Genomic DNA, 12,933 nt, shown 5'->3' on the forward strand with positions numbered 1-12,933 from the left:
TATTGTTCTCTACATATTGTAAAATTGTACGTATCATTGCCTTATCTATCATATATTCAACTAATAAATTTGTGGATGTTTATTCAAGACGTGCCAAGGAGTCCAGATCATTTTGTTGTCTTTTTAGATAATTTGTAAAAAGCTCTCATTCTTCCTTGAAGTCATGATTGTCCTTGTCATGCAGTTTATATGTCAACTTGGCCAATTCCGCATAGCTCACCAGTTTTTCTAGCCACTCTTCTTTCGGTGGACACATATCCGATTTTTCCATGTGTGTTTAGTCCATGAACAACAACATGAGTGTTTTAAATTGAACTGTATACAGTGGAACCTCGGATTTTGAACGTAATCCATTCTGGAAGACCGTTCGACTTCTGAAATGTTCGTAAGCCGAGGATCAATGGGCAGCCGGCAAAATCCATTGAATAAATGGAGAAACGCGCCTCAGAAGACGTTCGACTTCCGAGGCATGTTTGAAAATGGAAGCAATTACTTCTGGGTTTTTGGTGTCTGGGTTCCGAATTGTTCGGTTTCCGAGATGCTCAAAAACTGAGGCACTACTGTGTAAGGCCAACCAAAACGTCACAGAATAGTGTGCATGCTATTAACAATAGAACATGGAAAGCTTGCACACTGCCTTGTCACATTTGGTTGGCCTCTATTGCCTTAGTATGGATCTACTAATGTTGGGAAAATCTGAATTAGATGGAGGTGAGGGGACTGTGGGCTGTAACCCGGATGAGGACAAGATGGTGCGGAAGGCATGAAAAGCATGCACACCTGGGATGCATCAAATCCACTTTAAACTGCCCTCAACGGGCTTTTGCAGGAACCAGAATTGTGGAGGGAAAGGTTTAGCTGCTTGAAGGAAGCATTTAGGGGTAAGTTCACCATCACATCAAACTAACCATAAGGCTATAGGTACTATCAATGGAATCATCCTGTTCATCTTCCCCTTCTTCCTCCTCATCTGTGAAGGAAATGGAAAACAGCAGAGTCAAGGGTCACTCACAGTCATTACCAGGGAGCAGTCTCCTTCTTGGACACACTGAAACTGTATTTAAAGTGCTTATTACTGTGGGTAAGTCCATAAAAAGATGGGTGCTCATATATTTATATTTAATTATTATTATTATATTTAATTATTTTGTTATTTTTGTAAACCACTTTGAAATTGATAACCATCTTCAAATCATTGATAGAAAGGCAGCATGGGTTTTAATTTTATAGATCTATACACACACATAAATGTTAAATGCAGAATCACAGACACACAACTAATGATACTTAAAGGTAAAGGTAAAGGGACCTCTGACCATTAGGTCCAGTTGTGACCGACTCTGGGGTCACACTTAAATTTAAGTTGTAGAATGCACTCTCTGAAGAGGCTAAATTAGGAAAATAGTGCAGAGTGCTATTTTATTAGCAAATATATACAGATCTTGGGTTGCCAGTGCTTTCCTTCCAAAACCTGGAGCAATATTTACATCAGTTACATCTTTTTCTTGTTACAAAAATGCCAAGTGAAATCTAAGAGTCTTTTTTTCCACCCAATCTAATATAGTCCATTTTTATTGCAAGTTTTACATTATTTTTTTCAGTCTTCACAAACATAGCTATTTTGCTGTGCTTTCCCTTGCTGTGTTGCCAACAAAAACCTCATGCTTAGGAAAACATAGTAATACCATCCTGTGTTTCCTTGTAGCACTTTTACACAGTTCACTGCAAGCTCTTTTAGGTCCAAACAATGGCCATTTGAGAAGGTTAAGTAACCCATGGGAAACAGTGTAAAGTCAGAGGTGACGTTTAAAGAGAGGTGGAGGTAGTTTGAAAGTACTATTGGTGCCCTCAACACACATACACACACATTTCCAATCCTAGGACAAAATATAGCTTGGCTTTTCAGTGTTTCACACTGAACAAATGAAAGCCAGTTGTGATGGGCACTGTTTGGCTAGCGCCCATGCCATGTCAAACCTAAGTCTATTAGTAACTTTGCACCTGTTTTTATAGCGTGCATGGATTTATTTGGAGCAGGAACAGATGAACATATCTGGTGCTTGTACATCTGAGATTCTTCCAAAAATTCAAAACAAACTTTCGAATGTTTTTAAATACCATTGCAGAGGGTTGGGCTAGATGCTCCTTGAGGTCCCTTCCAATGCTACAGTGATATGATTCTATGAAATACCTCTTTTTATGTGGTTCTAATTGAGAATCTTAATGTTTCATTTTACGTTTTTGTAAATCGCCTAGAGGGTTTCCTCTTCTGTAAATATACAGTCAGGCGGTATATAAATTTTGTTCGATACAATTAAAAGAGAAGTTGCAAGAGACTGGTGGCATTACCGTCCTCAGGCCCATCACTGTCATCGCCATCTTCATCCTGCTCCCCATCAGGCAGACGTTCTCGCTTATTCACTACTTTAGCCACCTTGGGAAACTTCCTCTCCACCCAACCCCTGCCAAGCAGCCGTCTCCGAATCACGGGGTAAGGGCCGTTCACCATGAAGATCTTCCTTTGCTATGGGGCAACAGGAGAGGCTTATCAACTTTGCCCTGCAGTGGGGAGGTGAGGCAGAGACTCGCCCCTCAGTGATGATAATAATAATAATAATAATAATAATAATAATAATAATAATAATATCCTCCCCATTGGGCTAGGTTGACCCATCCAACCAAGGCTACAGAAGAGGGGGAAACAGGCAGGGTGAAGGCTAAAAAGGCAGAGACGATGTGAACCAAAGCCACTCACCTTGATGGCTCTCTCCACAAACTGCCTGGCTTGCTTGAGGCGCTCTGGGTTGAAGGAAGAGTTGAAGTTGATGCTGCGAGGTGAGCGTCCCTCTATCAAAGAGGCTGCATCTCCTGGGACGAAAAAGAAGAAGGGGGGAGCCTAGCTAGGCTTTCCAACCTTTGTGACCTCTTAGCACCTACCTCACACCAAACAGTGGTACATTGGTTGTTGAAAGGCTTGGCTCCTGAACAAATTGGTTCCCAAACACCGCAAACCTGGAACTGAGTGTTCCAGTTTGTGAATGTTTTTGGGAAGCCGAACATCCGACGCGGCTTCCACGGCTTCTGATTGAGTGCAGGAGCTCCTGCAGCCAATCGGAAAACGCGCCTTGGTTTCTGAATGGTTCCGGGAGTTGAACAGATCACTGGAATGGATTAAGTTCGACCTCAGTTTATGAACTTAAACTGTACCAGAAGTCCATTCTTAAACCAAAACTGTTCTTAAACCAAGGCACGCTTTCCCTAATGAGGCCTCCTGCCACCAGTGCCCTTCCACCTTTCGGATTCCATTCTTACACCAAAGTAAAGTTCTCTAACTGGGACACTACTTTTGGTTTTGTGGAGTTCATAAACTGAATAATTTGTAAACAGAACTGTTCTTAAACCGAGGTACCACTATATTGTGTCCTATATCTATTGCCCAGTTTGCAATAGATATAGTGTGAAATATCTATTGCCCACCTTTGTACCAGCCGTCAACCAGAAAGTCCAATTAGGCAAGGATTTACAGCCAGCACACACTATCAACCATAAAGAATCTGTAGGAGCCTGATGGGAACATGCCTTGCATGCACGACTCATATCCACCAGGAGTTATGAATTTGGTGTTGGGGGCCTGATTCTGTACAATTCCCTCCCAGCTGAAATCAGACAGGCCTTCTCCCTGTTGAATGTCAGGCATGTAACAAAGACCTTTCTACTTCAGCATCCATTTTAAGGAAGCTTTGTTTTCATGTTTAATTTTAATTGAACTTGCCCATTGTATACTTCTCAAAAAAAATTATGTGCACTGCTTAGAAACTGCAAAAATAAGAAAGGAAAATAATACAAAGAGGATCAATAAACAAAATAAAATAATAAAGCAAATCTAGAGGGGATAGCAAATCACATGAACATCTACCCACGGCACAGAACCCCTGGCAGTATCTTGGCAACTCACCTTCTTGTCTATACCTGCTGGTATTGGGAGCGGTGGATGGCTGGCGGCGAGTGGGGTGCAGTTGTGTACGTTCGATGTTGGAGGGGGCATCTCCGTCAGGCTTCAATCTGCCAACTGAGCACAGTTGGATGAGGAACATTGAATAATAATAATAATAATAATAATATTTTATTTATATCCCGCCCTCCCCAGCCGAAGCCGGGCTCAGAGCAGCTAACAACAGTAAAAATAACACAGTTTACATAAAATCACAATCAATTAATTAATTGAAATACATTCTAAAATCAATTCAGAGTCAAATTAATGGCAACCATTGGGCTAGAGTTATATGAGGATTACAGAAGGAGGGGGTCAGACTGTGCCTTGGCCAAAGGCCTGGTGGAACAGCTCTGTCTTGCAGGCCCTGTGGAGAGATGTCAAGTCCCGCAGGGCCCTAGTCTCTTGTGACAGAGCGTTCCACCAGATCAGGGCCACAGCCGAAAAAGCCCTGGCTCTGGCTGAGGCCAGCCTAACCTCCCTGTGGCCCGGGACCTCCAAGATGTTTTTATTTGAAGACCAAAAGGTCCTCCATGGGACATACCAGGAGAGGCAGTCCCGTAGGTACGAGGGTCCCAGGCCGTATAGGGCTTTGAAGGTTAAAACCAGCACCTTAAACCTGATCCTGTACTCCACCGGGAGCCAGTGCAGCTGGTTTTTAGAAGAACAAGGGTTCAAATGGCACATATGGGGACTACATGGCTAGTCTAAGACATATTATGATACAGAAAAACACACCTGAAGAAGCAGGACTTGTTCCTGCTGTGACTTAAGAATGGAAGAGGCAGGAGATAACGGATCTCTTACGTAGGGCCGTATCCAACACTGCAGCTTTGTTGGTGCAACAGATTTCTGTACATGATCTAGAGCAGGGGTAGGCAAACTAAGGCTCAGGGGCCGGATGCGGCCCAATCGCCTTCTCAATCCGGCCTGCAGACAGTCTGGGAATCAGCGTGTTTTTACATGAGTAGAATGTGTCCTTTTATTTAAAATGCATCTCTGGGTTATTTGTGGGGCCTGCCTGGTGTTTTTACACGAGTAGAATGTGTGCTTTTATTTAAAATGCATCTCTGGGTTATTGTGGGGCATAGGAATTCGTTCATTATTATTTTTTTTCAAAATACAGTCCGGCCCCCCACAAGGTCTGAGGGACGGAGGACCGGCCCACGGCTGAAAAAGATTGCTGACCCCTGATCTAGAGCCTCCTCTTTTTCTTTTGTCCCCTGCCCCCCTGGTGCACCCTCAAAATTAGTTCCAGAGCGTTGGAGGAGCCTCCAGCAGATTTTGGGGCATGCAGAAGGAGGAGAGGAAGCAGAAGTCCCCATTGTGTCAGTGGAACCCTTCTGGTGCAACACTGGATACAATATTTGTCAGTATGTACTAAGCATGGGCAAACTCGCTTGTCTTTAAGGCTAACCTAAAACATTTTGCTGCCTGAAACAATATTAACATAATGTCCCAGCCCCATTCCTGACTGGATTGGCAGTCTCGCCTCCTGTGGTTTCCAGCAACTGGCATTCAAAAGCATTACTGTGCCTTCCACCATGAAGGTGGACAAACCTAGACAGCATCTTAAAAAGCAGAGACATCACCTTGCCAACAAAGGTCCTTCTAGCTGAAGCTATGGTTTCCCCAGTAGTGATGTATGGAAGTGAGAGCTGGACAATAAAGAAGGCTGATCGCCGAAGAATTGATGCTTTTGAATTATGGTGCTGGAGGAGACTCTTGAGAGTCCCATGGACTGCAAGAAGATCCATTCTTAAGGAAATCAGCCCTGAGTGCTCACTGGAAGGACAGATCCTGAAGCTGAGGCTCCAATACTTTGGCCACCTCATGAGAAGAGAAGACTCCCTGGAAAAACCCTGATGCTGGGAAAGATTGAGGGTGCAAGGAGAAGGGGACGGCAGAGGACGAGATGGTTGGACAGTGTTCTCGAAGCTACCAGCCTGAGTTTGACCAAACTGCCGGAGGCAGTGGAAGACAGAAGTGCCTGGTGTGCTCTGGTCCAGGGGGTCACGAAGAGTCGGACACGACTAAACGACTAAACAACAACAACCACCATGAAGGTAGAACAAAGTCATCATGTCCAGCAGCCATTGGGAGCCTTATCCTCCATGAATTTGCCCAATCCTCTCTTAAATCCATTGGTGGCCATCACTGCTTTCTGTGGGAAGGAGTTCCATAGTTCAATTGTACACTGTGTGAAGAAGGGCACGAGGTTGGGAAAGGCTGCTGCAGGCAACTTTTTGCCCTGAAGGCACCTCTTTGATCTAGGAAGCATGGAGTAGTAATTAGCTGCTACCTTACCTCCTCTGCTGGTCCTTCTGCCCCCTCCAGCATCACTGTCCCCTCCTGCTTTACACTTTGGGCCCAACTGCGAGAGACAAAAAGAAACACTGAGATTGTTAAAAGATCCTATGACTCCAAAAGGAATGCAGCCCCACAAGACTTCCAGGGGATTGCCCTACTCCAAAGGCAAATGCAGCAAAAATGACCCAATAAAGGTCAAACAGAATGCGGCGGCTAGACTGGTGACTGGGAGTGGCTGCCAAGGCCATATAACACTGGTCCTGAAAGACCTACATTGGCTCCCAGTACGTTTCCGAACTCAATTCAAAGTGTTGGTGCTGACCTTTAAAGCCCTAAACGGCCTCAGTCCTGTATACCTGAAGTGTTTCCATCCCCATCATTCAGCCAGCTCTGAGGGCCTTCTGGCGGTTCCCTCACTGCGAGAAGTGAAGTTAGAAGGAACCAGGCAGAGGGCCTTCTTGGTAGTGGTGCCCGCCCTGTGGAATGCCCTCCCATCAGATGTCAAGGAAATAAGCAACTATCTGACATTTAGAAGACATCTAAAGACAGCCCTGTTTAGGGAGGTTTTTAATGTTTTATGTTTTATTGTGTTTTTAATATTCTGTTGGGAGCTGCCCAGAGTGGCTGGGGAAACTCAGCCTCATGGGCAGGGTATACATAAATAAATTTATTATTATTATTATTATTATTATTATTATTATTATTAACAATGACGAATCTGCAATTCCCATGACCACTGTTTCTTCTAGGACAATCAGCTTGTTCTTGGATCTTCAGAAGCTCTGTTCAAAGAGCTGCAGAAAATAGTGTTTTTTCAGAAGCCCAACTCAAAGCACTATCTTGCCCTGTGCTTTGAAAAGGGCTTTGCAGGCCAGCAAATGCCCTTTTGACAAAGCCTCAACCTTACATACCTCACAAGTGTCTTCGTATATGACATCAGGTGTCGTAGAGCAGGTGGGTGTGGCCTGGCCGGCCAAATAGGGAGGGCATAATAGAATGGGCATAATGAGGTTCCCCACTCCTGTTCTAGGTCTTGCTCTTCTTTAAAACTGGATTTATTTTTTGGACAGGAGAGGTGTGAGCTTGTAGTGAAGTGAGAGAGCATCAGCTCTGCCTCTCAAGGCAGCTGCAGAGACTACCACAAAGCACTTAGATTCCTTTGACTGCCACTCTACCCCAAACACCCTTTAGGGGTCACTGTAGCCTTTGCCCACTGTGTGGTGCCTGCAACCAGTTGAGAATTTGGAGTAAACATGCCCACCATCTATGGGTCACGACAGCCTCTTCAAAACTGAACTGAACACATATCCCATTTATTTTGGGGGTGGGGGTGGGGGTGCTATACAAGCATTGTACGCTGAGAAGAATATTTGGCGTCCTGGCAAACTCAGCTTCCATTTCTTGAAACCCAGCCCATATAGCTCTGGGAAAAAACCCTTGCACATGTGTGGTGAGGAAGTGAGCAGAGTTTACAAACAGAGAGGCAAGGTATTACTACTTTAGTTAGCTTTTTATAGTACCCTACAATTTAATCTACCCCTCAGATATTGCCCTCTTTTAATTCCCTCAAGTCAGGGACATGAATTCCAAATCCTTTCAAAATATTGATCGCTGAAACAATATATTTGTGCAAAGAAGTACATTCCCAGAGAATCTGGAACTTGGCTGTCCCAATAAGCAGCTCTGCTGTCAATCACCTGCATATTCTTGGTGCCAGCTCCACTGCCTGTCCAGCAACTCACAGTGAACAGGTATGTCAGTCATGGCGCACCGCACAGCCACCTGCAGGGACAAGGTGACAAGCTCACTTTTGCAGCTAAGCTAGAGAACCCTCCTCTCCACATCAATATCCCATATAGGAGCTTATGACAGAATATAATCCGCAGACAGACATCCGCATCATACAACCTATGGCAGCTGTCCACTTTCTATTATTGGACGTAGCCAGGAATTTTTTTGGGGAGGCAGGCCTTTTGTTAGGGGGCAGAACCTCAGTTAGATATGTATTTTTATTGTTTTTTTATTGATTGGGGGGGAAGCTGCCCCTGCCTGCCACGCCCATGGCAAAGAGGAAATTTTTAGTAGGGCTGAATGGATCTGCACCCAATACCGCTTATTTTTGTTGGAGACTGTTGATAAACCTACCTTTTCCCAGAAGCTTTTCAGAGATGTTCACTTGGGTTCGGACAGAGCAGTAACAGCTGAGCTGACTCAAAGGTGCCCCTGCACTGCGTTTCTGCTCTTTTTGCAAACTTAAAATGGGCTTTTCATTTTGGAAATCGTTTTTTTAAAAGTGCTTTTTCCTTCACTGCCAGGCACAAAACAGCTCAGGTCATTAGACAGGGAAGCACGGCTTGATCACATCAACACACACACACACACACACATATTCAAGCCATTGGGCACCCTTCCCCTTCCAAAATCTAAACCAACAGTTCCCATACCTCCCAGCTGCTTCCCCTCGCTATCCACCCTCCAACCAAGCACAGCATTCCCAGGTGAACATAACCGTGTAAGAAACAGGCCTTTGAGCTCCGAAAAACCTGGCACCGCAACATAGGTGCCAACTCCCTGAGCACCCACAAAATTCCCCATGAAAGTGCCGGGCACCCACAGGGTCATTGCACGCTGCATGGCACCCGCGTCCCCGGGGCACCCACGGTCGCGGGGCCAAGTTGGCGCTATTGCACCGCAACGGAGACGAGAGCACCTCTGTGCATGTGCAAAGGGCATTCCTCTCACCGAGCGGTAACGAGCCCCTCAGGAGCCGCGGCAGACGAACCCCATTCCTCTTCCATAGGGAGCTCTTCTTCTCTCCCCACCCACAAAGTTACTGCCCCACAGCCTTGTCTCCACGGCCGACTGCCCCAACCAGCATCCCCCTCCCCCCACCTACGGGCAGTTTCCGAGTCCCTTCCCCGCCCCCGAACAGCCGAGGCTCCCGCTCCCGCCGCCGGCGAGGGCCCAGCTCCTCCGCAAGACTCCCATGCGGCTGTTTGGCGTTTCTATGGAAACCAGGGTGAGAGGCAGGTGCTCCGGGAGAGGCCTTTTGGTTTTGCTTTGTTAAAACACGTGCCCCTCCCCCAGCCCGGGCCTTTCAGAAAGATCTTTTGCAAAAAGGTATTTTGAGGAGAATTAATTCCCAGAGCAACTGAAGCTAGCTAGCTAGATAATGGCCACGATAAGGATAATTAGAAAGGAGATCTCAAGAGCCATGCACCTCTATTTTAAGCTGCTCTCCAGGAACTTCTTTCTGAATCAAAACAGGGATGTTAAGGCAGGGATGTTAAGGGATGTTAACAGGGATCTGAAGGCAGCCCTGTTTAGGGAAGTTTTTAATATCTAATGCTGTATTGTTTTTAACATTTGATTGGGAGCCGCCCAGAGTGGCTGGGGAGACTCAGCCAGATGGGCAGGATATAAATAATAAATTATTATTATTATTATTATTATTATTATTATTAACTGATCAGCAGAGGTGGTTTGCCAAACGCTCCTTGCCTACTATATCCTTCTCTCTCTTTCTTGTGGTTAGATAAAGCACTCTCATCAGTGCACTGCTTAAAGTAGAAATTGCTAACTGGTTCCTGAGCTACAACTCCCATTAGCCTCAGCCAGCAGGAACAATGGTCATGGAGGATGGGCACCATAGTCCAGCATGCATTTTGGGGGCATCACTTCAGCTGCCCCTGCCTTAAGGATATTGGGCGGCTTTCCCGTGCCCCTCAAAATCAGGTGTGGGGAACTTTTGGCCTCCCAAACATTGCCAAACTACAGCTCCCATCAGCCCTAGCAAGCATGGCCAGTGGCCAGGGATGGTGGATGTTGTAGGTTCAGCCACATCTGGTCAAACGTTCCTCACGTCTGTTGGCCATCAGGCAGGAGGATGGATGTAGTAGTCCGTGCTGGCTAGCGCTGATGGGAGTTGTATTTCGGCAACATCTGGGCGGCCCCAATTTCCCTTGCCCTGAATTAAGGGAATTGTGGCAGCAGGGGGCTCTTTTAAGGTGACCAGTTCTGGCTGATAGGATAGAGGGATGTAGTCATCCAAGATCTAAGGCAATGTGGGCAACAGCAGGAACCAGCCAGGCAGGGGACGCAAGAGAGGTTTGTGTAGTCAAACTGAAAATGGGGGAAATTATATCAAGGATAAGACTCCAGAGGGGGAGGAGTAAGGTTTTGGCAGCAGAGTTCAAGGACCAATATATTGAGCAAAGAACAACACAAATCAGACTGTTGTAGGTGCAAGTATCCTTAGCTGGCCTTAGGGGCACACATCTACATGGGCTCTATCCAAAAGGGACATACTATTCCTAATTTACCTTAGTTGCGGCTCATACTGTCTCCCTGCTACCTCTGATGACTCATGCACATTTGTGGCTGGCCCCCCGTGCTTGGTGTCCACTTGACCCTGTAAAATTCACGTATGGGCAAAAGCCTACTTCCGGCTGCAGGTATACGAAGCCCAGACTGGGCACAGTGGGAGGGTTTGTGGCTCAGAAGCAAACAACCTCCCTAGGCTTGAGGCCTACCTTGCAAGAGAGGGCCAATGGCATTGTATTATATCACCTGCTCGAGACCTGCAGAGAATGCTCAGGATGGCTCACCTATGACATCAAAGGGCAGTGGAACTACCATCGTATTCCAGGATTCTGTTCCTTCTTCCCATTGGCTTGGCTTCTTAAGGATCACACACCAACCACTCCTGACTGAGGATGGTGAGACAGCGGATGGGGATAATTGCCTCTCTTTCATTGCCTTTCTCTAAAACAGACTGTACGGAGGTGTGTATGCTATCTGAATTGTTTTTTGTCCATCCCAGGAGGATCAACTGCAGGAAAGAAAAACCTTCCATCAATCTCTGAAAGACAAGCTAGCTAAACTATGAATTCTTCAGCAGTGGAGTGCTACTATCAACACATAAACAGATGAGCATCTGAGTTTGGCAGGTGCATGAGGTAAGGGGCTTCATGTTCATTGGCTACAATGTTCAGAAGGGACAACAAACCTGCCTCTTTAGGTCTCTTTGACATGACAAACTGGATTTAGCAAGTCAGGTTTATCTAGGTTTCAAGTCCAGTAGGTAGCAACCAACAGCCCCCACCGCAAATACATTTTGTCCTCAGAACCATGTGGTCTTCTGAAATCTACCGTCATTCATTGCTTCCCCACATTCATATGGTTCCGCAGTTTGGGCTTGCTGTGCAATAGCCAAGCTGCTGGATCGCCTTTTGCCTTGCAAGTCTTCGCCACTGTTAGCAGATACTTTACTTCTCTTGCTGCTCGGCTTCAGGACCATTTCAACTCTCCCCCCCCCCTGCCAAGTCTTGGTGTAGACAAATGCGTGTGCGTGACTGCATAGAGTATGAGGATTTGCTATGCTGCACAAGAACATCAAATCTCACTACAGGAAGCAGCCCACAAATCCATTTATAGGCTACAGTGCTCTTGCCCACAATGGCAGAAGCTGAGCTTGAGGAACCAGCAAAGGGTGTTCTCCTTAAGAAAAAGGGAAATGCTTAAAACAGCTCTTTACAACTTCTAAAAAAAGAAAGTGGAGACATTGCGGTGGTGCAGGGGGAAGGACAGGAGAAACTGTGAAATTTAGTTATTCTCCTTTCGCCAATTAATGAAGTGGCATTAATGTTTTGCTTTGAGGCAGAGAATATTTTGCCAACTTTTACTAGAGGAATAGGCAGTGTTGAGTATAGGATTTAATGTCATATTTAAGCAAACTGTTGCTTCCTTTTATAAAACCTTCAGTACCCACTACACTGCCTCAGTGGCTTAGGAAAGGAATAGCTAACCAACTCCCATCAGCACCAATGTTAGGAATGACTGGACCTCTGGGGAAGGGCCATAGCTCAGTGATGGAGCACACACTTCGTATACAGAAGGTCCCAGCTTCAAACCCTGGCATCTCCAGGGAAGGCTGGGAGAGACTTGTGTCTCCAACCTTGGAGAGCAGGCGCCAGTCAGTGTAGATAGACAGCAGTGTGGTAGATGGACCAAAGGTCCGGCTCAATGTAAGCAGAATGTATGGAGGGCCATATGTTAGCCACCTCTACCATGGGTGCACATTCTACAATATTGTTGTTGTTTAGTCGTGTCCGACTCTTCGTGATCCCATGGACCAGAGCACGCCAGGCACTCCTGTCTTCCACTGCCTCCCGCAGTTTGGTCAAACTCATGCTGGTAGCTTCAAGAACCATCCATCTCGTCCTCTGTCGTCCCCTTCTCCTTGTGCCCTCCATCTTTCCCAACATCAGGGTCTTTTCCAGGGAGTCTTCTCTTCTCATGAGGTGGCCAAAGTATTGGAGCCTCAGCTTCAGGATCTGTCCTTCCAGTGAGCACTCAGGGCTGATTTCCTTAAGAATGGATGCGTTTGATCTTCTTGCAGTCCATGGGACTCTCAAGAGTCTCCTCCAGCACCATAATTCAAAAGCATCAATTCTTCGGCGATCAGCCTTCTTTATGGTCCAGCTCTCACTTCTACAATATACACACCTAATAAATAAATGCCTCTTGTACCAAAACCTTTCAAAATAGGTACAATGTGAGCTTTAGAAAAGGTGGAGCAAATCTACCCAGCAAGAATATTATCTTCACTTCAGGGAGTATTAGCTGTTCTT

At 45.9% G+C, this 12,933-nt stretch overlaps 2 protein-coding genes across 5 annotated transcripts in view; one reads left to right on the forward strand and one right to left on the reverse strand.

Annotated features, from left to right (window-relative positions):
• TTLL3 (tubulin tyrosine ligase like 3) overlaps positions 1 to 10,899 on the reverse strand; it is a 30,914-nt gene extending 20,015 nt beyond the window's left edge. The window contains exons 1-7 of one of the 3 annotated variants that reach the window (XM_079959656.1): positions 10,834 to 10,899; positions 7,999 to 8,083; positions 6,299 to 6,365; positions 3,956 to 4,069; positions 2,756 to 2,868; positions 2,350 to 2,524; positions 909 to 970 (exon numbers count right to left, since the gene is read on the reverse strand). In XM_079959656.1, coding sequence (XP_079815782.1) covers positions 909 to 970; positions 2,350 to 2,524; positions 2,756 to 2,868; positions 3,956 to 4,069; positions 6,299 to 6,365; positions 7,999 to 8,004 — 537 coding nt within the window. In that variant the 5' untranslated portion in view covers positions 8,005 to 8,083; positions 10,834 to 10,899. Of the gene's footprint in view, positions 1 to 908; positions 971 to 2,349; positions 2,525 to 2,755; positions 2,869 to 3,955; positions 4,070 to 6,298; positions 6,366 to 7,998; positions 8,084 to 9,043; positions 9,206 to 10,623 lie in introns of those variants that run through there. The other 2 variants (XM_079959654.1, XM_079959655.1) reach the window with 2 other exon arrangements.
• Positions 10,900 to 11,096: 197 nt separating this feature from the next.
• The window catches only part of TADA3 (transcriptional adaptor 3), a 28,543-nt gene continuing 26,706 nt past the window's right edge, over positions 11,097 to 12,933 (forward strand). For both annotated transcript variants that reach the window (XM_079963724.1, XM_079963728.1), the window contains exon 1: positions 11,097 to 11,259. The gene's annotated coding sequence lies outside the window, so the exon portion shown is untranslated. The remainder of the gene's footprint in view (positions 11,260 to 12,933) is intronic.

Source organism: Podarcis cretensis, assembly GCF_951804945.1.
Source record: "Podarcis cretensis genome assembly, chromosome: 2".
NCBI lineage: Eukaryota > Metazoa > Chordata > Lepidosauria > Squamata > Lacertidae > Podarcis > Podarcis cretensis.